At 41.4% G+C, this 23,128-nt stretch overlaps 1 protein-coding gene across 2 annotated transcripts; it reads right to left on the bottom strand.

Annotated features, from left to right (window-relative positions):
- Positions 1-146: 146 nt before the first annotated feature.
- Positions 147-20,544, bottom strand: p4ha1b (prolyl 4-hydroxylase, alpha polypeptide I b). Of its 2 annotated transcripts, XM_080782473.1 has the most exons (16): positions 20,263-20,544; positions 16,697-16,788; positions 15,455-15,551; positions 15,047-15,198; positions 11,388-11,525; positions 10,162-10,401; positions 7,908-8,113; positions 7,421-7,597; positions 6,489-6,559; positions 5,665-5,730; positions 3,184-3,283; positions 2,924-2,977; positions 2,761-2,826; positions 2,442-2,510; positions 2,207-2,303; positions 147-1,531 (listed from the first exon to the last, which is right to left on the bottom strand). In XM_080782473.1, the coding sequence occupies exons 1-16, from the start codon at positions 20,274-20,276 to the stop codon at positions 1,434-1,436; spliced, it is 1,737 nt and encodes a 578-aa protein (XP_080638599.1). In that variant the 5' UTR covers positions 20,277-20,544; the 3' UTR covers positions 147-1,433. The 2 variants fall into 2 exon arrangements, with proteins under 2 accessions (XP_080638599.1, XP_080638598.1); XM_080782472.1 differs by lacking the exon at positions 5,665-5,730.
- Between the last annotated feature and the right edge of the window lie 2,584 nt (positions 20,545-23,128).

Raw genomic sequence — 23,128 nt, 5'->3', positions numbered from 1 at the left:
GCACGGATATGCACGGTTTGGGATGCAGTCACAATGTGGGACACGGTCTCAATTTGTGGGACGCCTGAAAAGTCTTGGAAATGAGTGACAGTCCCACGCACACACACACACACAGCGGCACAGTAGCCTAAATAATTATAGCACTATTAACTCGTCAATGAAACATACTTTATTTGTAGAAAACAAACATTTCAAGACTTTCATAAAAGGCAAAATACAACATAAAACAGGTTTTTGAAATATAAATTAATCATTGGACCCTTGAAAATAAAAATCACCACACATTCTTTGGCTCCAGTTTCCACTCAAGCTCCAAATAACTAAAACATTTTTAAAGACTGCTTGAACAATGTTATTGTACAGAGCATAAAAAATAGAATAAAATTTACATTTTGTGTCTTTTCTTTAAAATCTAATGAGTCTTTCCATCCTCAGAAAACAATATAAAACACTGGCGTGTTAATGCAGCATGCAGGAATGCCAGTGTACAGGCACCCATGAATGTTTGCGTGTATATGTTTGTATTAGAACACATTAGTAACAATTGTTTTGTTGTGAGGCAGACCAACATTTAACAATGTTACAAAGATTTAAACTTTGGTGATCACCTATTAATCAACATAATTAAACTTGACATTTTCCAATGAAAACATTAGTAACAGCAAGAGTGAATTATAAATTTGTAGACATTTTGCTATACTCATATAACAGGCTACCAATGACCCAAAACTCAGGATTTTAAGAAGTATGCCTTTGATTTGTTGAGAATGACAAGTGGAAAGTTCTCAGCAGTTGTTAGCCAAGTAAGTCAATAAGCACAACTTCTGATTCCTCAAGACAGACATATTTGCATTTGTCTCAATCAATAGTTAGCTCTAGGGAAAACATTGGTGAGCTGGTTTGAAGATGCTGCATGTGATTTTACATGAATTGATTTTCAGCATCAATATCCTTCACTAGCATTGCTAAAAGATAATAACAACCTTTCCAAAATCGACGACGCAAAATGCTGCTTGGATAGATTGAAAGGAACCCTGCAGGCATATCGTGAATCTATCAAACTGAGCAATCAAATCCCTTTAGCGTTCAGAGTTAGGGTACTTCTTGGTCTCTTTAGCACTGAGAAAAAGTTCATACGGACATTACGGAGTGCAAATAATAAAGACTTGAGGGAGGGGCGATCAAGAGTTTATGCATGGCATTCCTCCAACAACATTAAGAACAAATTATCAATCAGAGCAATATTAATACTGTCCAGAGGCTAGACCTCCCACCCAACAGTTTCCTTGCTCAGAGCCCACGCACTGGGAATGGAGCAAGGCGAAGGATTAGGCGTGGAAAGCCATTTTGACCCCATAAATGATTTGTCATCTGCAGCAGTGTTCTTTGTTTCACAGGGAAGGTAGGGTTGGACAACAGGAGTGTGTGTGAAGCTACACTGAACGAGTCCCATGGGGAATCCCATGGGACTCGTTCAGACCACAAGGTCGTCTCCATTCTTGGCCTCGTTCGTGGATCCACTTGTTTGATACTGAAAGCAAAATTACATTTTAAGACTAAAGGTGTGCATAGTTTAGCTGTGTTTCCAGCACCCTCTGGTGGAAATATTTGCAGACAGCGTGACATACATAGACAGACAGACTCATTTATAGTTTGCCACTCACTTTGCAAGAATCCTATTCTAGCCTTTGAGTTTTGTATTAATACCTGTAATGCCAAATCACCAGATTTTACATAAACCTTATGTCTGTAATGACAATCGCTTATACATTAAAAAAAATACTGTGCTGTAAAAGATGCCTGGCTTATGAAAGCTGTACATAAAGGTATTGTAGTTTTACCATTTTTTTACCATACACCAATGTGCAAGTCAAAATCCCAAGGTACAATGTATTCATACCAAAGTTAGCATAACTATAAACTCAACAACATCACATCACGATGCGTCGACAGTGTGTATATTTGCTATGTTCACTATTCAAATTTTGAGGAATTTAAAATGGTCACATTATGCCCAAAATAGGAATGGTTAAAATGGTTAAAATATATAAGTTTTAAGGTATAGAATTTGCTTCTGTTTTTGGAAGTGCACACAATGTACTGATATAGTACATTTCCTAATCTTTTGTATTATTGTATATTGAAGTAATAATTGCCACGCAATAATTGTGTGGTTGTCACAAAAGTCCTCATGAGCGGGACTCACCCCACTTATTTCCCACCAGCACTGGGCAGGCTGCATGTCGCGTGCTGTAGTCTCCCTCTCCACTGGGAAACAGGTTGTACCAGAAAACTGCAGAACCCTAAAATCAAGTGGCAGAGGTTAGTGAAGCAAATTTTCAGGGGTTCCCAAACTTTTCCCATGACAAAAAAGAATAGCCATACTATGTTTGTGTGTGTGTGTGTGTGTGTGTGTGTGTGTGCGTGCGTGCGGCCCCTACCTTTTTGGGCCATACTGCAGCTCCTACATCTGGGAATACTGTGGCGCCTCCTGCTGCTACGTCACTCATCTAGGACACGGGGACAGAGACGCAAAACGTTAACACAGGAATACCACACGGGGTGCATACTTAGTTTAGACTAGTCATAAGGTTAAGTTTAGGTGTGCTGCCCCGTGGGAGGTTAGGTTTAGGGTGAGGGTTTGAGATAGTCCTAGTTGTAGGATTAATGACTGGTCTAACCAATGACTACCACACCAGTGGTATGGGTTGTATTTAATTATAAAGTGACATTAACTGAGGGAATACACAAAGCACTTACATAGATGAGCCATGTTGCTATGCGGTTCCCAGTGCCCAGTTCTTTAAAAGCATCTGGCTCATCTTTCTGTAGAGACAGAGGCAACAACAGGAAAATGTCATACTTTAGGTTTCGTAAGTAATGTTACCATGACAATTGCTGTGTGGCAATTCAAAGGTCTTACCCTTCCGAAGTCAAAGTGAGGTTCATATTGACCTCCAACACCGTAATTTGCAACCTGCAGAAGAGGGTAAAAGGAAATGATTCACAACACAAATCACACACACCAGAGATTGGTCTAAATGGTCCAGGCTGTTGTAATGTGTTTCACTCAAACCGTGCAAAGGGATTTGTAGGAATAAACTAAACAAACCTATAAACACCATAAACAAGATATATAGGTTCAACAACCAAATCATAGCACAACATGATCTTCATACAAACCTGAAGTTCCTCTGCCGTGTCCATCTCCAGTCCTGTCAGGTCCTCAATTCTTTGGTTAATTTTCTCAATCAATGGATCCTCATAGACGGTCAGCCAAGCACTGCAGACATCAGTTGAGAAGTCAGTGTGATGTGACTACATGTCCACAAGATGGCAGTAAAGATTACTTAAGAGATTATTAGTCAAGGAAATGTCATGCTGAAAATAGTTTAACTGAAAGCTCAGTAGCAAGGAACATTCATACCTTAGGGTCAGGTGACAAAGAGAAAAAAGAGAAGAAGTGAAAACACTTTAAAAGAAAATACTAACAAGATATCCCAAGATTCAGAATCTCCAATCAGTTCAGGGTATAGAGGTTGGCTAAGGAAGTTGAGTTGTTTCTCCATGTGTGCATTTGAGTCTATGAATGCTTCCAAGGATGTTAGCCAGGTCACAAGGGTCTTGTTGAGGACTAAAGCAGTACATGTATTAAATGTGTTTTTGTGAATTGACCTCTCTGCACACTACAGCCTTTCATCAAGTCTAGCTCATCCACTCTGACTCTGCAACACCCCCATACAACAGGCCAGGCAATGGCAATACATGACAATGAATTCTGCCACATAATCTATTAAAAATCACACTTGTGTGAAGTGAGGGACACCCACTGTTTTCTTATGGTTCACATGACGTCTTAAGTCGTCATTTAGTGCCCTAAACAAACCATAGACTCGGCTGGCAAACAAATTACATCATAAGTGTTCTAAAGTCTAAACAAACCCATATGGCTTCCATATGAGATGTAATCTTCAAAAGCCACATATTGGCGTGCCCTCAAAAAGTGGCAAATCTTTGTTTCTGCAGATGCAGACCACGTACATCATAAGATTCCTAGGCTTATTCTTCTGGGAAAAGTCTACCACTCTACATAAAATAGAGTAGAAGTCATGGCTCAAGAAAAGCTCAGCAATACTGCTGTGGAATCAATTCCGAGCATCTACATCTAACTGCAGGCTACATACTTGCCTTTTAAGACAGTCTCATCCAATCAGATGACTCCAATTTGTGTTACAAGATTATTAAAGGGACACTTCACCATTTTTGCAAAAGTAGTATTATGTTAATGACGTTTAGAACATTTAGAACATTTTCCTGGGGTCTTTATGTGTTTAATATGTGGTTTTAGTGGATAGGGGAGGGCTGTATTATTGAGACAACATGTAGTCCAGGAAGGAAGTGAGACCAGTATCTGTGACATCATGGACATTGCTAAAATGTAAAATCTAAAGCCACATACATAAAGACCCCAGGAAAGGGTTCTAAATCTTCTAAACGTCATTAACATATTTTCTTTTGCAAAAAGGGTGTCCCTTTAACTTGTGCGTATGTTTGTTTATAAAAAGAATGACGGGCTACATTTGGCAAAATAGTTCACCAATCCTGAAATTCTCACAACAGTCATTGAGTTCCTAGGCACCTGACACACCTAATCAGAGACAGCTGTCTCCTCGGTGTCTCCTGTGTCTTCTGTATTCATTTCCAATGGTAGCATGTGGTTTGATGAGACAAGCTTGCTCCCTGGCTCTGTGACAGTTCAGTCAGAAAAGTTCCTTCCCTTCTGAGTTCACCTCATCTACGTACACAGCATAGCTAACCTTTACTATACAACACCCACACAACCATTGACTCTAAACCAGTTACCTCCTAGTGATAAAACCAAAAACATTGGGGGTTGGATGCAAGACAATGTTATTTAGGTTTAACATGTCTCTGTGAAGCTGTTAGGAGATTTAAGTAGTAATAGACAGCTTCCACAAGGGGGTGCCTTCTTCAGATAAAGAAGAACAGATTGGATAGAAAACGTGGCAAATGTGACACTTTAGCCTCAGTGTTCATGTCCCGTGCCAGTAGCGTGCATAGGTGTGTGTGTGTGTGTGTGTGTGTGTGTGTGTGTGTGTGTGTGTGTGTGTGTGTGTGTGTGTGTGTGTGTGTGTGTGTGTGTGTGTGTGTGCATGTGTGTGTGCGTGTGTGTGTGTCCAAAAGCACACAGATCCGTTCAGGAAATTGGCAGAAGCATAGATTAGAACCAGAGCAGCCACAATGCGCTCATCCATACTGGGAGATGGACAGATTCATTCCAGGGAACAGCACAGAGGAAAGGACCATGAAGAACGTGTTGTTGTGACTCTCACATAACTTGGGCCGGGCTTTTTGAGGTAGGAAAAGAGGCCTTCAACTCATGACCTTGAATTAAAATCCTCGAGTCATTGGGTTTACAATGGAAGAGTGAAAACCTTCAGCTGCACATGGAACCCCCACTACAACGCTTCAGCTTAAACTACGTCCTGGGTGTATCCAGGGTTCCAGAAGGAAGCATTGTGTTGGTTTTCCATGTGCATACTGAAATGTAACCTTTTCCAGTGTTTGGCGGTTACAGGTATGGCGGGATGGATGAGGATGGGAAGGCCTTGCAGTCAGACACAGTGACATTTGACCCCTTACCTCTTGGAGACTCTGTAAGGGGCTGTGGTGAGTCCTCCAGTTTGAGGATCATGCACTGTGGCACGCCTTAACTATCCCCCGGCGGCATAAGGACACAGATGGTGAGAACAAGAACAATAATGAAGGAAATGAAAGTGAGAGGAGGAGGAGGAGGAGGAGAGAGAGAGACAGAGGAGAGAGAGAGAGAAGAAGCAGATCTGGTCACTTGTGTTCAATGTTAATGTCCAGGAGGAAAGTGTTTCTAAAGGCGAGATCGTCGATGAAACCCAAGTCAGCCCCAGCTGACCAAAATAAACTATGTTAATTACTAGCAGCAGAAAGATTAACGCCTCTTCTTCCACCACCCTTCACCCTTTGTGAACCTTTCCACTGACTTCTGAGCCAAAACTGTAAACAGTTGTTCTGATAAGGTATGAATGTGATCAGAATTACGGCAGAATGAGTGCACATAATCAATCTCCATTAAATGTAAGTGTCTCGATTTAAGAATACTCTTGTGGCAACCAATTTGAAATTTGCATTCCACTTTTGTGTTTTGTGTTTTTGCTCAGTAGTCTTCAGGACAAAATGACATGAAGGTAGAGATAGATGGAGGGACGGTGGAAGGACTGCGAAGGCATTGGTCCAGGAACAGGTCAGACAGGTGAATGGAGGAAGGAAAAGGAGATGGAGTTATGCCTGTTTTATACAGTACATAGCTGTGCCCCCCGTGTCACGTACCAAAAATAGACTATTGGTAGTGTGTGACACCAGCATGCATTTCCTCTCCTCTCCTCCCTCCTCCCCCCGGCTACCTCCACAGTCATTCCTGGCTTGTGTTTTACCTCTTGCTGATCCGATATGGGGCAGTCTCCAGCACACCAGTTATAGGGTTGGAGATGGTCGCCCTGCGCAGCTGTGGAGCCAGGGACATGATTTATACCCACACACACACATACATGCACTGGTGTGCCAATGTGTGTGTGCGGGTGTGCGTGCGTGCATGCGTGCATGTGTGGTACTGGTAGCAATCCAAACCAGCAGGATCATCTCAACCAGCATGGCTTATTTTGAAATATCACAGCTTTTTAGTGCACTTCCACCTGTTTATCAATGGAGCATCCAACTAAACTAAACTATATTTCTCTACCACAAAATTAGGTCAAACAAATAAAAATGTATATGATCAGGGATTATTTTTAAGTAGACGTATGTCTACTTAAGACATCTGTCTACTTTTCCACCCTGTGTGGCTGTGTTTCTGTCTGCAGCTAATCTTGCAGGCATGCAATTGGCCGTAACATGGCTTGAGATGGAAATGCCAATACGTGAACGTTGCATTAACTAATTTCCACAGTCTTTCTAGTTATTGAATGTTGTCACCCATTGTCATTATGACAATGGGTGAGAACCCATTGTCATAATTGTCATATGACAACCTACATGAGAGAAAACATTTAAGTTGTTTCTGGCAGTACTTTGAGTATGTAAACTATAATTTACAGCATTGTAAAACACTTTACAATGTTAGTCACTTAACTAAAACCAGACAGAAAAAAGAGAAACTGAACAAAAACTAGAAAATTGTGAACAGAACTGAGAAAAACACCATAAGAAATAACTAAAAGCAAACAGAAATACCAAGTGTAATTGAAACAAAGAATTTTAACTAACAATAATAACCACGTTAGAAACACTGCAGAAGTGTAATATAATACATAATATTGCATGTGAAATATATGTATATATTTAAAGGTCTGGGAAGGAGATTCCTTACTCTGGGCAGGGCCAGCTGCTTGACCTTCTCGATCTCACTGTGAGACAAAATGTCGTGGTAGCGGACAATGTAGGGACGATCCCACTCATCCTCCTGTTTGACTGGCGACAGCACGTAGCTGGGGTTGCGGTTGTTGTCATAGTAACGGCAGAACAGCCGGCTCTGTCTGCGGGTGGTCTGTGGGGAATAACAACCAAGAGTTAAAATTTGTTGAAAGTTAACATTTCCGGAGTTTGTAACGTTTTTTTCCTGACTGTTTTGGGGATGTAGCTATTTAGTAGCCGATTACCCTTGGCGTTGTGGCAACTGGATTACGTGCCACGTGGTAGCATCTGTGCGATGTTTATATCAGTTTAGGACCAAACTGACGACAGTACTGAAGACAGCATCTCATGCAGTTGTGCCGTTTATTAAAAGTGCATAGTGCATAGTAAAATCAGGAGTGTTGATTTAACTAATTGACCGTGAATCTGCCTGCAGTCCTCACCATTTTGATTCCCTCTCCTCGACAAAGCATCTCGTACTTCTTCCTTTCTGGAAGGGGTTCCTTGAAGGCCTTCTTTTTAGGCTTCTTCTCACTTATTTCGTTCTTCTGTCGCTGCTCTTTTTCCTTTGGAGTTTCGTCCTTCATCTGCTTCTCCAGTTGGAACTCAAAGTACTTCAGGTTGCCCTGGGCGCGCTGGTGCTCTGGGTCTAGAAAGACAAGCAGTTATTTAGAGTAAGTGAAACAAAAGGTTATGTTTTATTGAGTACAAAAGGCTCCTAATCATGCAAACACTAAGTGATACTATTTTTTTACTTCTTACTTCTGACACTTTTTAGTTTTTATCACTTATGTTTTATTGAGAAAAAAGACAACAGGGACAGCAAACAAACAAAAAGATACAAGAAAAAAGACAACAGTAGAAAACAGAGCAAGAGTCGAAAAAAGACAAGCAACGGAAAAAAGAAAGGAAAAAAGACTGCATTTTCATATATTACAGGTTAAATTAATTGAAATTCTCATACGTTGTCAATGGGTTGAAGGAAGAGATCCCACTTTTTATAGAACTTATCCTAGTTAGTTAGTTATTCCTACATGAATGTTAGTTTTTCAATGTTGTATATTTCTTCAGTAATGCCCATCCAATATTCTTTCGTTGGTGAGTCCTTGGTTGGTACCAGTGTCGTGTGATCGCTTTCTTACTTGTTGCTAAGAGGATCTTGATGAAATATTTGTCATGTATTAGAAACTTCAGGGATTTTTCCTAACAATAAAAAGTAACTAGTCTGAGGTATCTTAAAATATATATATATCCTGATATCCGGATATCCTGCCAGTATTTCAGAATTTTAGGACAAGTCCAGAATACATGAGCGTGACCCGCCCCCTTGTGGCCACAGTCTCCAGCATGGCTGTTGTTTTCAATTGCCTTGATTTTCATTAGGTTCTTCCAACAGAATTTCCTCCACATTCTTGAATTGGTAGACGTACAATTAGTTTTAATGTACTCTGTGGAGTTAGTCCTGGCTGAAACCAAGGCCTTATACATTAAACACTGCTCTTTTGGACTCATGTTTATAGGTCTGGATAAAAACCTGTATGAGATCATTGTTTCTCACCTCACCCAAAGTACTGTTGTAAAAAGTCCTGGTTATCTATACACATGCACATATTATTCCGTTTTTCAAAGCCCAAAAGCCTTCCATGGCAGTACTAAAAGAGGAAAAGCCATATCGCCTGAAAGTTTGATCATACAACCAGGTTTAAACTCTGGCTCGTAAGCGGGCCACCTCAACACCCTGATTGTCCTCTCCATTCTGAACTGTTTCACAACTTTGAACCACATATTTAAAGGAGGATTCAGTGATTTGGGTGATTTGGAGGGAAAAAAACCTGTCCATCCCAGTAACAAGATATGTATGCACACACTATACAGTGGGGGACATACGCAACAGGCCAACAGCACGTGCACCTAGGCCCACCCCGCTTGATACTGATTGGAGGAAGGCCCCTCTATCCCGATTGGATGAATGCTTTGTCAACCACCACCAAAACCGAAAGTAGGTTTTTTTTTTACCCCTGCAGTTAACTGGGGACAGGGAAGAACTCCTTATATGGTCAGCACACTCTATAGTAGGGAGGAACGGGAGGTGCGCTCAGCAGAGCCTGTATCTACATGCACCTGGAAGATTCAGAGTTCAGCAATAAATCAGGACAGGTACTGATAAAAAATAGTTTTAGACTGCATGTGTTACAGTATAGTTACAGAGAAGTGGAAGGACACATGGAGGCATGTTTAGCATGATGAGAAGTTCATTCATATACACAGCACTAAGGAGGGGAAATGTGCAAAATAATGACTGAAATAAGTGGTTCTATTAGTCAAATATCAAAATAATCAATATAGTTGCAGTCCTGACTATCATTAGGGCCTGGAATTTGTTTTTGAAAGTGCTTCACATGAGGAGATGTTTACATTGTCTGCTTGAATGTAAGGGGTTCTCTGTAATACGCTGTAGATCTCTTTCCCCTTCTATTTGCTAATAGCCGATCTACAAGTGTACAACACGTCGCAAGGTTATTTATAGATCTGTTATTTTCTGTCATACAAAGGAGTATCACCCAGGATTTTGTTCTCTCAAGTCTGGCGAGAGAGAGAGAGAGAGAGAGAGAGAGAGAGAGAGAGAGAGAGAGACACACACACACACACACACACACACACACACACACACACACACACACACACACACACACTCACCAAGTATGAGGAGTCTCTTGGTGTGTTCTAAGGCCCGATCTATGTCCCCCTGCTGGTAGATGGAGTAGCTGAGGTAGTCCAACACTGTGACCTTGTCTATGGTGGACTCCTCCCCTTGGTCCAGTTGCCTCAGGGCCTGAATCATCCACAGCTCTGTGTGGTAGTAATCCACCTCCGAGTATGCAATCTTTCCCAGCTCATAGCAGTCCTCCACGGTCATGGGGCTTTTGTATGTCACTCCTAGAAACATTATACAGGAGGGGTAAGACAATAAATATATTGTCCAAAGAGCAGTTTTATTTTAGGTGGCAATATCAAATAAACTGGAACTAGAACAAGCAATTATCAGCTTCGGCTTGCCATTATTATCGCGTTGCCATTTAAATTATTATTTTGTCTGGCATCGAATGAGTTAATACGGCACCTTAGTTGGGAGCAGTTAGAGGTGTTCAGTGCAGGCATACTGTAGCGTCACTAAGATGCCAAAAGCCGTAAGCGGCAGGCATCTCTTCCTGGTTTTTAGACAGCTGGTGGATGGAAAATGAAGCTCGCTCGCGCAGGGCCGGATTTACCCTCCCAAGGGCCCCCGGGCTAAACAAAATTTCAGACACTTTACAATTTCAAATCATAAAAAAAAAGGGGGAGGGGGGCACCCTAGCCCAATGGCAAGTCCGCCTGTGCGCGCGCGGCTTCCATTTGCTGTGGGGAGAAATCTGGGGTGGAGCTTAATTTCCATCCATCAGCTGTCTAAAAACCAGGAAGAGACGCCTGCCATGAGCAGCTTTTTGCCGCACCTTGACGCCCAAGTGTGCTTCCCCCCCGTTACGGGTCTTGCTCAGGGACACTTAGGGCTGATTCATACTCCTATTTTAGAGCCGAATAAAAGTCGGTTCGGCTCTGTAGAGCCTACAATGTGACGTCATTTGAGGTTCGGGGGAGCGGGTACCGTCCTAAAGTCGGCTCTTCGGTGCTACCGAAGATTTCTGACGAGCCGAAATCATTTCGGCACTACAGCGCGGAAACAGCGGTAAAATAGGAGTATGAATCGGCCCTTAGAAACTCCCCTGCTCTGTCTTTATGTCTCTACTGACTCCCCTACGGCTGCCCGTAGCTTGTCTAGCAATCTTCATTTATCAAGCTGGCTTTTTACAAATCCTGAAAAATTGTGTTTTTATTTATAAAACCTGAAGGTTGTAAATGTGTTTGGAAAGAAGTTGGCTCCTCACCAGGCAGGTCTCCAATGGAGATTGTGTTAGTGTCCAATCTGTAAGTATCCTGCAGACGGAGCAAAGCCTTAGCAGCCCCCGTCTGGTCATCGTCTGTGGGGAAGTGCTGTCTCTGAACGGTCAGATTGGAAATGAAACCTGAAAGTGAAAGGGAGATGAGAACAATTTAGGAAGTGACAGAAAAACATTTAGTCTTAATTTATCACAATCATCACAATTTTTTCCTCAACAAAAGGTTAGCTTGATAACAATTAAAAAGGTAGCGTATTAAAGAATGGTGATTTTGTTTTATTACAATGTGTCTTTTCATGGTCAAACGACACTTGACCATGGTCATGAGACATAGTATGAATTAATAATTCTGAGCATTTAAGCATCATTCAACCTTGATGACAAGTAGACAATAAATGTATCCTGACATGAGGATTACATAATCTCAAACCTTCACCTCTGAGACAACTATAACAAATGTAATTTTTCCCTTACGAGTGAGTACGAGCACTAGTAAGATTGTACTCGAGTGTCTGTCAATGAGATTGTTCCACAATCCCAATATCATTCCATTTCAGAAGAGCATTTCATGATAAGACCACAGGCCCAAAATCATTTCATGATAAGACCACAGGCCCAAAAGCTCAAGGAATAGAGTTTAACCTGTGATGTCATGCCGTACTTTTTATTTGTGTTTTTTCTATTCATTTGGTCATTAAGGTCAACAGAATGAGAGGTCTGCTCTGCCGGAAACATTGCGAAAAATAGTTACGGCCATTTTTGTATACCACACCAAAGACACCAGATGCAACATTTTCCAAATTTCATTATGCCTTAAGTAGCATGTGACATGTCAAACTATTGGGTTTTCATGATTCTGAATCCATTTCAATCATTAGTTTTGCACGAAAAACACTCCTTGGCCTAAATTCGGCCATAGCCACTTGCCCAAATATGCCCAAATGTGCTGACCGCCAGGGATGAGCTGGGATTCAGCCCGGGAAGTGGAGGTGCGGCCAGGTGCCAGCGAAACGAAACACAGACGAATCAAGGGCGTGTGAGCGCATTTTAGGTAACTTTAGGTCCTACAGTGACCTAAAATCATTGTCCATGGATGTCATGTTTATACCTGCCACAGAAGAGAAGACAGTGCTGCATTCTTTTACACAAAAGGGATTTTTCTTTAGTAGCTCAGGACACAAAGTCCAGAAATTCTAGCTTGATCAAACCAAGTGATGAGACAACCATGGGAAAATCACTAGGGCACACTCCATCTTAAGGTGAAAACAAGTATCATTGGTTCAATCAAATATTGGTTATATTTCACTTTTTGCACAGTTCACACTCGAATACTCTACTGCAAGTAACATTGTGCTACATTCTACCACCTCCTCCTCCAAGTCAACCACCTCCTCACTGTCACCACCATCATGACTGGGGTCGACCAGTACTCTTTTTGAGCTGCTAATAATAATAATGATAAAATATATTTATTATAAACCAGAGTACTTAAATCTCTCTCTCACACACACACACACACACACACACACACACACACACACACACACACACACACACACCTTCTACTTGGACTTGGTTTTGTTATTAGGAATACATATACATACAGCTAATTTATTCACATATCAAATATGAAGAAACTGAATACACATCCCTGATCCATTATGTGTAATGTGATCTACTGTAATAACAAAGTAAACACAGATGAATCAAGGGCGTGTGAGCGCATTTTAGGTAACTTTAGGTCCTACAGTGACCTAAAATCATTGTCCATGGATCATGGATGTCATGTTTATACCTGCCACAGAAGACAGTGCTGCATTGTTTTACACAAAAGGGATTTTTTTAGTAGCTCAGGAAACAAATTCCAGAAATTCTAGCTTGGTCAAACCAAGTGATGAGACAACCATGGGAAAATCACTGAGGCACACTCCATCTTAAAGGACAACTTTAGTTTTTTTCAACCAAGGTTCATGTTTTAGGTTGTTGTTAGAGAAAGTAAAAGATAATTTGCTGCTTTCTTTCGTTTTAGAGATTTTAGCTATATTTGACAGGGGGTGGGGGCATTCGAACATGGGGCTAAATATGTATTTCTTTACACAATTTTATAGCGATTTATTTTTGTATTATTTACTATAGTCCTTTACTAGACCCCAAGAAATTACATACCACAAAAGATCACAGAATCTACTGAATGTGAAGGGGGTGACAAACTGACATGTTGAGCCTTACAACACAGTATGGCAGCCCCTAGTACCCCCCTTCACATTCAGTAGATCCTGTGATCTTTTGTGGTCAGATGTAATTTCCTGGGTTCTAGTAGGACTATAGTAAATAAAATAAAATAAAGAATCGCTATAAAATTGTGTAAAAAAATACAAATTTAGCCCCATGTTCGAATGCCCCCACCCCCCTGTCAAATATAGCTAAAACGAAAGAAAGCAGCAAATGAAAAAAAACAAAAAACACTCATCTTTTACTTTCTCTAATAACAACCTAAAACATGAACCTTGGTTGAAACTAGTGTCAACTACCAGTGTCGCAAGTTTCCCAGGTGAATATTGACCAGCGGCTGGTAAAAAACTAAAGTTGTCCTTTAAGGTGAAAACAAGTATGATTGGTACTGTACTGCAAGTAACATTATGCTACATTCTAACACAATAACAAAAAGAAAGCAATATAATACAAATGCTGCACCGTTCTCCTCCTCATCCAAGACCACCCCCTCACTGTCACCACCATCATGACTGGAGTTGACCAGTACAACTCTGTCTTTTTGAGCTGCTGCTGCTGCTACTACTACTACTACTACTACTACTACTACTACTACTACTACTAATAATAATAATAATAATAATAATAATAATAAAATGTATTTATTATAAACCAGAGTAAATCACACACACACACACACACACTGACCTGTGCTGACCTCATCACAAATGTGTTGACGGCTATGGATATGTTTTAGCCCAAGGAGTGTTTTTTGTGCAAAACTAATGCTTGGACTGGATTCAGAATCATGAAAACTCCCTAGTTTGACATGTCACATGCTACTTAAAGCATAATTTAATTTGGAAAATGTTGCCTTATGTTGTCTATGGTGTGGTATACAAAAATGGCAAAAAACTTTTTTCCGTGATGTTTCCAGCAGAGCAGGCCTCTTATTCTGTGGACCTTAATGACCAAATTAACAGAAAAAACATAAATAAAAGGTACGCCATGACATTACAGGTCCTCCACCCGCTATGACATAGACTACTTGGTGTACTACAGTAATGGGGTTTTCCTGCATCAGGACAATTCTCATAGCGGCAAGTAAAGAAAACCATTATAAACCGACTTTGAGATACTTTCCTTTGATTCTTTAAATATGCTGGAAATAATTACACTATCCGTTATGGCCGCCCAACCCCATTCAGGTTAATCACCTCTAAACCCTATATGCTTTGTTGTAGGACAAATAGCAAAAATAGCCAATTTATGCAACAAGTTAGCTTATAGATTGTCTATTTTCACTGTTTTGTCTTTTGTCAAAAAAATTTACCTATAATGACATGCCCAAAATAGGACACCAGGTTGAACAAAAGGGGGTTCCTAATTATCAAATTCAATATCAAGTGTGCCCCTGGCCTGTCACACGTCTTTACCATCTGTGGTGTCTTTGAGTACCAGGCTCTCCAGGTCACCCCACTCTGTGTTCAGCCTCTTCATCAGCTTGAAGGCGTTGACCGGGTGCCCCAGGAAGCCCTCTGGGTCCTGTGTGGCAGTGGCTGATAGTGAATCCAGCTTGTCAGCCCACCTGACAACAGGGGAAACACAACAGGGGAAACACAGTTAGTGCCCGTGCTTACATTTGCTTTAAAAAGTCCTGAAGCAATTTAGCTCCTTTATCTGTGCATTTGTATATGTGTGTGTGTGTGTGTGTGTGTGTGTGTGTGTGTGTGTGTGTGTGTGTGTGTGTGTGTGTGTGTGTGTGTGCGCGCGCGCACGCACGCACGCACACATGTGTGTGGGTGTTTATGAGTGCGTAGGAGTGCATGCGTGCATGAACTGACTGTTTAATCTGCTCCAGTTTGCTCTCTTCTGCTCTGATGTAGTCCTTCAGTGAGGTGACCAGGTCCTTTTCAGTGTATAGCAGATCAGTCATCTGACCTAAGGGAAACATATCACAACCACAACATATTATCTGCGTTGCTGCGATCCTTCCTATGGAACTGCATTGCTTCCAAAACCTTTTACATTTTACATCTGATTGGATGGAAACCGAACTCTGGCACAGGTCACAAGCTGGACATTTTGTACAGCGTGGGTCAGCAGGAGTCTAACTGTCTACTTTCTGGGGCACTGATAGAACTCTCTGTTTTATCAGTGTCTCTGTTTACTTCTTTATGAATAATTTCTGATACTGTTGTTTTTGGTTCAAACCTACCATCTGACCTTGTTGTTCTCGCCAAACAGAATGTAAAACAGGCTGATAGAAAAGTATTTGTCAGGGTGCTGACAGAGAAAAGTGGCATGTCTTTTTCATTGACTACTGGTTTACAGAGTGAAAAACTTAAGAACTAACTTTAAATTAATTGATTAATTTGGGCTTATTACATTTATTATTTTTTCCACTGGTTGATTGGGTATTATTTAAAACCCATTTAGGCCTGAGGCCGACTCTAAAAACGCCTCTAAATCCTGATCTAAGGTTTCTGAAAAACTTCAAATATTTATATAGCAGTACAGTACTGTACAGAACCCAAAAATGGGTTCCCGGCCTGAGGGGGTAAAACACCAAAAGGGGTTCCCGCCCAGAATGGGTTAAAGGTTTCTAACTGAATGTATCCATCATCCAAGCAGTGCACACTCACACTGACAGTAGGCCTCAGAAGTACCTCTACTCGTTTTTTGTGATTCATTCAAACTCTGACTGATAACTTTAGTCAGAAATGACTGTCACAGGCTGACCACACAAGTCTGAGATCCAGCATGGAACCACACCGTTTCCATGTTGATCCACATGATTAGATTTTTTATTTTTTGTGTGTGTGTGTGTGAAGAAAAGATATGGCAATAAATAAATAGATCAAACTAGATCATTCATTTAGATACGGTTTTGTATTTCCATCCGTCTTATTTCTGACAAGCTGTAGACTATACAGTGTGTAGATCCTATACACTAGTGTAGGATCATATAGGAGGAGTTGTTATTTTAAGACCGTAGCTTTGAGGTAGAAAGTGGCTAAAATTCAAAACAGAGATGACGACAGACACACAAGTCACATATTACACAGGTCTTCATGCAGTCTTACCGATGGAAGTGTAGAAGTCGGCCGAGAGAGACTGCTGGAAGCAGCTCAGCAACATAAAGCACCACAAACACTGCAGCTCCATCCTGAACCTGCTAGGAGAGAGAGAGAGAGAGAGAGAGAGAGAGAGAGAGAGGTCAAAATAATCAAGGCCTTGGGTGCACCTTGCGATACTGTATTGATATTGCAATGTCTAGGTACGATGTGAAAAATGAAATTATTGTGATGCCCTGACCAAACTTTGAGAACCACTTCTCTAAGTCTACACTATCACAAAAATATAATATGCAGACATTTGGAAAAAGAAATCGTGGCCTTCCCACCCACCACACTAGGCCAAATACAACTCATTGGTGGTGACCACTGTGTCTCTTTAGGACAGGCACAGCCAAGCCTGTCACTGGGCTTCTGTAGCATTATTTATGCTAACAAACAAACAAACAGACAGACAGACAGACAGACAGACAGACAGACAGACAGACAGACAGACAGACAGACAGACAGACAGACAGACAGACAGACAGACAGACAGAGGCACATATAAGAAGAGATATAAGAAGCAATATAAAAATGCTTGTCATGCCAATAAAGTATATTTTAATTGAATTGAATTGAGAGAGCAGAGCGAGATAGACAGACAGAAAGAGGTGCATGTGCGTGTGCTTGTGCTTGTGTCTACAACCCCCTCCCATTCACTTAGATCAGCTAACACAGGAATGCTGACCGAGCCTCCCCTAAAATACACTGGACAAAGCTCAACAAGTCCTAGACTCTAAGGACCTAAAAGAAAATCCCCATTGCAGTTAGAACTGCAGACTCAGTCTCAATTCTCCATTGTAATCTGAATAATGGTACTCACCTCTTCAGACTCCACCTCGCCCTAGCACTTTACTCTCCCTATACCCCTTTTTGCCATCTTCTCATTCGATTGATGCTAGCGACAAGATATGCCTACAATGTCTAAAGTGTGTATGGGTGTGTGTTGATGGCTAAGTGCACACATTAGCATAGGTTGAAGGTTCATATACCGGTATGCACAGTGGGCACTAGTAGGTATAGCCTAACTTGTGTCGAGAAACACAGCTGTATTTATTACAAAGCCGGTTTGAGAGAAGGGGGAGGTTTGGGGTTGATGAAGGGCAGGAAATGGCAGGGTTAACATGTATGGGCGGAGGAGGCTTCATTCACAACTAGAAATTATCTCTGGGCCGAAAACGAGTTTATTATTAGTCAGGAGGCTTGGAAGGATATTGTATTATATCCAGTAGAATGCAGTTTGATAATACACGTATAGGCTTTTAGCCTGTAGGGCAGGCTGCATTTTCCCAAGAGCTGAATAAATAAATTTACCTTTTCTATTAGTTATTTGAGGTGAGCACATAATTCAAAACGCACCGCGAACAGTGGAATGGATATGCCTACTGTATAAATAATTGTGTGCCTCAAGGTTTGATAAAAGAAAATATGGCATTTATATTCAGGTCACAGCGAGTGGACACGTGAAGAGCACTTTCAGAACAATAAACTCTCTACATTTTAATTCAATTCAGTCAATTCAATCTGAATTCTATTTAAAATGACAAAACTAAGAATATTACATTACTGTGCAGGATGTGACACATTTGCATTAGTTTGTTCATATGCAAGAACATTGTCATAGCCACATAGACGATGTAGTTATTATTGAGTTATAACATGTGATTACCAACAGCTACTGTCCCTCTTGTGATCATGTTTTGAAAAGGGTTATACATGGACTGTATGTGTAAGAATTACCATTGAGGTGGCTGTTGTTATATACCACATTCGTAACAGTCAGTAACTTAATTGGAAGCGAGTGAGCAAGTGTATGCATTCATGTATCAGTCTGCCTGGCAGCATTCATTCATGCATGTATGTGCATGCTTGTGTAGCCGACCTTCTTTAAAGGACACATTTTTCCCCCGATTTGCCTCCCCTGACCTTTTCCAGCAGTGAAAAAAACACAACAGGGCAGGCTACGGTAGGCTTAGACCTGTCGTCCTGTCATAATAATTGTGATAATTGAACCTCGTAGACATAGGAGGGGGATTCAGTTCAGTCGCCTTTTTACCCTTTGGCCTGAGATGAACTGCAGAACTAATGTAGTGCTCCCAGCTGTCATCTGACAGCACAGAAAAGACATCACTGGGCTAAGTTTGATCACTAACTATACTAGACTATGTCTATTCTATGTACAACTTGTACTCTGTCATCAAACACATGGAAATAATCCCAATGTATGAATGAATGGACCATTGTAAGCTTTGAGTAGGCACGTAGAAAAGGCAAAGGCGCTATAAAATGCAATCCATTATTATTATTATTATTATTATTATAGGGTACCTATAATGAGTTACAATATAGGCTATAATACAGCAGAGTTTGAGGGGACAGCCACGTTTTACATCTTACTTTTAATTACTTACTTACTTTGCCAGCTGCATTGCTGAAGGAAGGAAAGCTTAATTGTGCAGAATCTGAGTTAAGCAAAGTAAAAAATTGTAGGCAGTCAGGAGCTTAAGATTTTCAGGAAAAACAGTTTAGGGATAGATTGCTGCTATTTCTCTAAACACATTTCTCCACAAAATACAACCTATTCTCGCCATAAATGTCAACTAAATTGTGACACGTGCAAATTCAAACCAAATCAATGGCCACTTTAGGCCTTTACTTTCTCCAGAAGGCTTCTTGCTGAACCAATAAAGAGAGATGCTCCTCAACTCTGATGTGTCTCACACTGTTAGAAACTTGTCAAAATAAAATAAAACTTAAAGAAAATAATGTTTGTGGGAGTGAAAGTTGTAGAATAGAGAGTTCTAGAGAGGATGTGGCTGGATAGAACTTGCCACGTCTTCGCCCCTCCCTTGCAGGGAAAACTATTCTACGCATGAAGACCAACCAATACATCCATCCATGATGGATACTGTCGACCCCCGGTTAACCCACTGATGAATCCGATGTGATCAGTATAACTAACCCTAACCCGAACAGATGGGTAAACATCAGGAAAGGGAGTCGTTTGACTTTACAACTAGTTTGTAAAAGTCGTAATAGCACTAATGACTCGATTTTTTTCTTACCGTAATTGCTTTAACTTAAGACCTATCCCTAAGAACAACAACTCAAACTACGACTACTGCAACATTATTTTTTGTTATTTAGTATAAGTAAAGGCCTACAACCTTGTTTATTATGAGACGGAAATGTAAAAAAAAAAAAAAGTTAACATTCCACATAACAGTTAGGCTACTGTTATATGGCAGCATGACCACACGCTGCATCGGAATTCCAGAATCCAGACTGCAGCAGTCCCACTCCAAAAGAAGCATAGCATAACAGTCAAAGCACGGCTAACGGCTTCAAAACAAACCTCTTTTAACTGGATCCAGTACAGCGAGACTTGGCACAGAGTTGGTTTAGGACGTTAGATAACACTCGGACCTGTGGATAAGTTGACTCAAACAGCCCGTTAACCGGTAAAAGTCACCCACCACCAGTGTGTTATTAATCCATTCCTGAATGAATACGTTGTGATAATCGACATTTACCGAAACGAGAGCATGTTGATGTTGACTGATGTCTGATGGCCCGCGGATATTCCACTCCAGTGATCAGGGCAGTGCAGTGATTATGATGAAATTGTGAAGTTGCAGACGCTCTGAAACGTGTGTGCGATGATGATCCCTCTCAACCTCTGAGTCTGAATAGATGGATGTATCGATACCGAGTTACCGACTACTAGATGAAAGTTAACTGTTCGCCATCTGGCGGTTTGGGCTGGTTTTTATACACAAGTCAAAAATGCTACGTGCGGAATCTCACACACTCGTCTGGCGACTGGCGGAGAAGGAGGAGTTGAAGCCGAGTAGATAGTTTTCGGGACTTGCGCTCGTCCATGGGGGAGGTGTTGGGAGCCCCGGAGCGACCATGCATGCTTATTTTGATTAGTTAGCCTACTTAACCCACGCATAGCGCCGTCGCCGCCGTGTATTGCAAGTACAAACATGCTATGTTCTTCTCTGCTGCTATTGCGGTCTCAGTCTGAGACGCAAGGTTTGTAGATTTGTAGAACTGCGAAGTTGTGTGGTTGATTCATTGATTGATTGATTGATTTTCGATTTATTAACAGTTTGCAGAATTACAGTACATTTCAAGTACAACTCTCAATACAAAAAACTGTTAACTGTGAGTGGACGACACCATAAAGCATTCATAATTCATCAAAACATTAAGAGATGTACAAATATACACAACTAGTCAAAACAGGAAATCATCATAGAGGAGGTAAAAAGGGAAAATAAACATATAGCCTACAGTGAGGGGGGAAAGGGGTGGGTGGGGGATTCAGATTTTACGGGGGCCAGTTTCAAATTGCAGCCGTCCATATAGGTGCCCTTTGAGAGCAGTTTTGAAGGAGTCAAGGGATTTGCATATCTTAATGACTGTTGGTAGGGCGTTCCACATTTTGGTGGCATAGGAGCGGAATTAATTTAGACCCTTGTTTGTGCCGAATCTGGGTTGCACATGGTTTGTTGAACTCCCTCTGGTGTTGTGGGTGTGGACTTCGTTGACATTATTAAGGAATTATTTAGACAGGTACATGGGTATCTTGGTGGTGTAGCGAATCTTGTTGTCCAGACCCATTGCAAGATGCTGTAGTGTACTCTGTCGTCAACCCTAAGCCATTCCAGCCTGTCAAAGTGGTTGCCAGGGTTGTTAAAAATGTGCCCAATCCACACATCAGCTCCTGAGTCCTGACCCCCCTCTATGGTCCTGACCAGACCAGTGATGACCACCTCCCCCACGCATAGGGATACATTACATACATACTTTACTTGGTGAAGCCTCTCCACTCCAGCTCTTCACCTGGGTGGGGGAGGTGCTGAGGGAGGGAGTAAACAACACTATTAAACTAAAAAGCCCAGATATGTATAGCCCTAGGGCCTAGGGCAGGCCTAGGGTTTCTCACTCAGCCACAGTGTCAAAGTAGACCACATTACGCAGCCCAATGGGTACCAATTATGAATACAAGAACACTCACCCCGGGTCAAATCCGGTGACCTCGGAATGGTCGACCGCAATGCCACCAGATATTCCTAAATGTAACCTCAGTAAAACTATGGCTAAACCTAACCTTATTAGAAAACATTACCTTTAGATGACCCAATGTTATTCTCCATAGAGAAAAACTTCCGTGACCCAGGGGATGAACGAGTGACGTCAGGACTTCGGTACTATGGTGCTCTTGTATTTGGTCAATTTTATTTATGGGCAGATTTTGCATTTATTTAGATAGGATAGAGGGTAAACAGAATGCTCATCCAAAAACGTACTTGCTACCATTTCTTACGTGGAATGGTGGACCCCCAGCGGCGGAACACTCGCCCCATTTAGTGCGGATTCTGCGGAACACTCATCCCCACCTAGCGGCGGAGCACTCACCCCGCTTGCCATTGAACGCTCGCCCTCCGCCGGTGGAACACTTGGCCCAGAACCAACTACAGCACCTAGTATTAAGTTATGAAGTTATTACGGTAGTCAAAACTCAAACTAGGCCTCAGTGAATCCTTGTTTATTTGATTCTGACCATAACAGAAACCTGTGGCGCCGTCTGAAGCAGACTTCAGCCACGAGAGGCCTCATCTGAGAGTTTTAGATAAAAATGTCTTATATGTTTATAAACTAATGCCCAGTGGTCAATGTCCCATATTCTCCTGAACTTTGATCCAGGCCGGGTCATTCATATTGTCACCTTATACTCATAACATCATTTTACTCTTAGCCTACTGCTTGTTTACACAGCGTTGTTCTCCTTATCATCATTAATGTCATGTCACCGATGTTGATGGCCAAAATATGTTTTCATCTGTCCCATTTAATATCGTGTTGACTCCTTATTCAGTCTCCATGCAGTGTCTTCTCAGTCATTGAGTTAGGATACGGTAGGCGCTGTTTTTAATTCCACATGCAGCTGCTATGTTATCAGTCTAGTTTGACCTTGGCCTAACTTAGTGGAGGGAAAGAAGTTATCTACAAGTTGCTTGGCAACACCTGCCTCTCCAGGCCTCAATGGGCATCCATGTGCGGGACAGAGAAGATGAACGCCATCCTCATCATCTATGCGGTGGACCAACGAGCGCTCGACAACCAGTGCTACAGCCAATTAACTTTATATCAACAAATCTGACGTGATCTGCAGTATTTAGCCTGGAACAATACTGTGAAGAGGAGTTCAGTTCCGGGGTTCAGTTCAGCTTCAGTGGTTCATTTGGAATCAACAATTGATTATTCTAAATTATATTTGATGTATACTATAATATTCTGAACCATGTAGCACATTCTCTATGTAAATTGACTTTATACCTACTAAAATAATGGTTAAACCTTAAACTTTCTCTGAACTTTATTTCATCT

This window comes from Protomyctophum bolini, assembly GCF_963924005.1.
Source record: "Protomyctophum bolini genome assembly, chromosome: 14".
In the NCBI taxonomy this organism is placed as follows: Eukaryota; Metazoa; Chordata; class Actinopteri; order Myctophiformes; family Myctophidae; genus Protomyctophum; species Protomyctophum bolini.
The sequence above is the reverse complement of the archived record's forward strand: the minus strand, read 5'-3'. Positions and strand labels throughout refer to the sequence as shown.

Bases quoted from the DNA above. Each gene is read 5' to 3' on its own strand.
- p4ha1b (XM_080782473.1), bottom strand. The intron at 8,114-10,161 runs GTGAGTGTGTGT...TTGTCTTTCTAG, and splicing joins CAAGAGACTCCTCATACTTG to ACCCAGAGCACCAGCGCGCC. The intron at 2,304-2,441 runs GTAGGGGCCGCA...ACTTGATTTTAG, and splicing joins CTGCAGTATGGCCCAAAAAG to GGTTCTGCAGTTTTCTGGTA.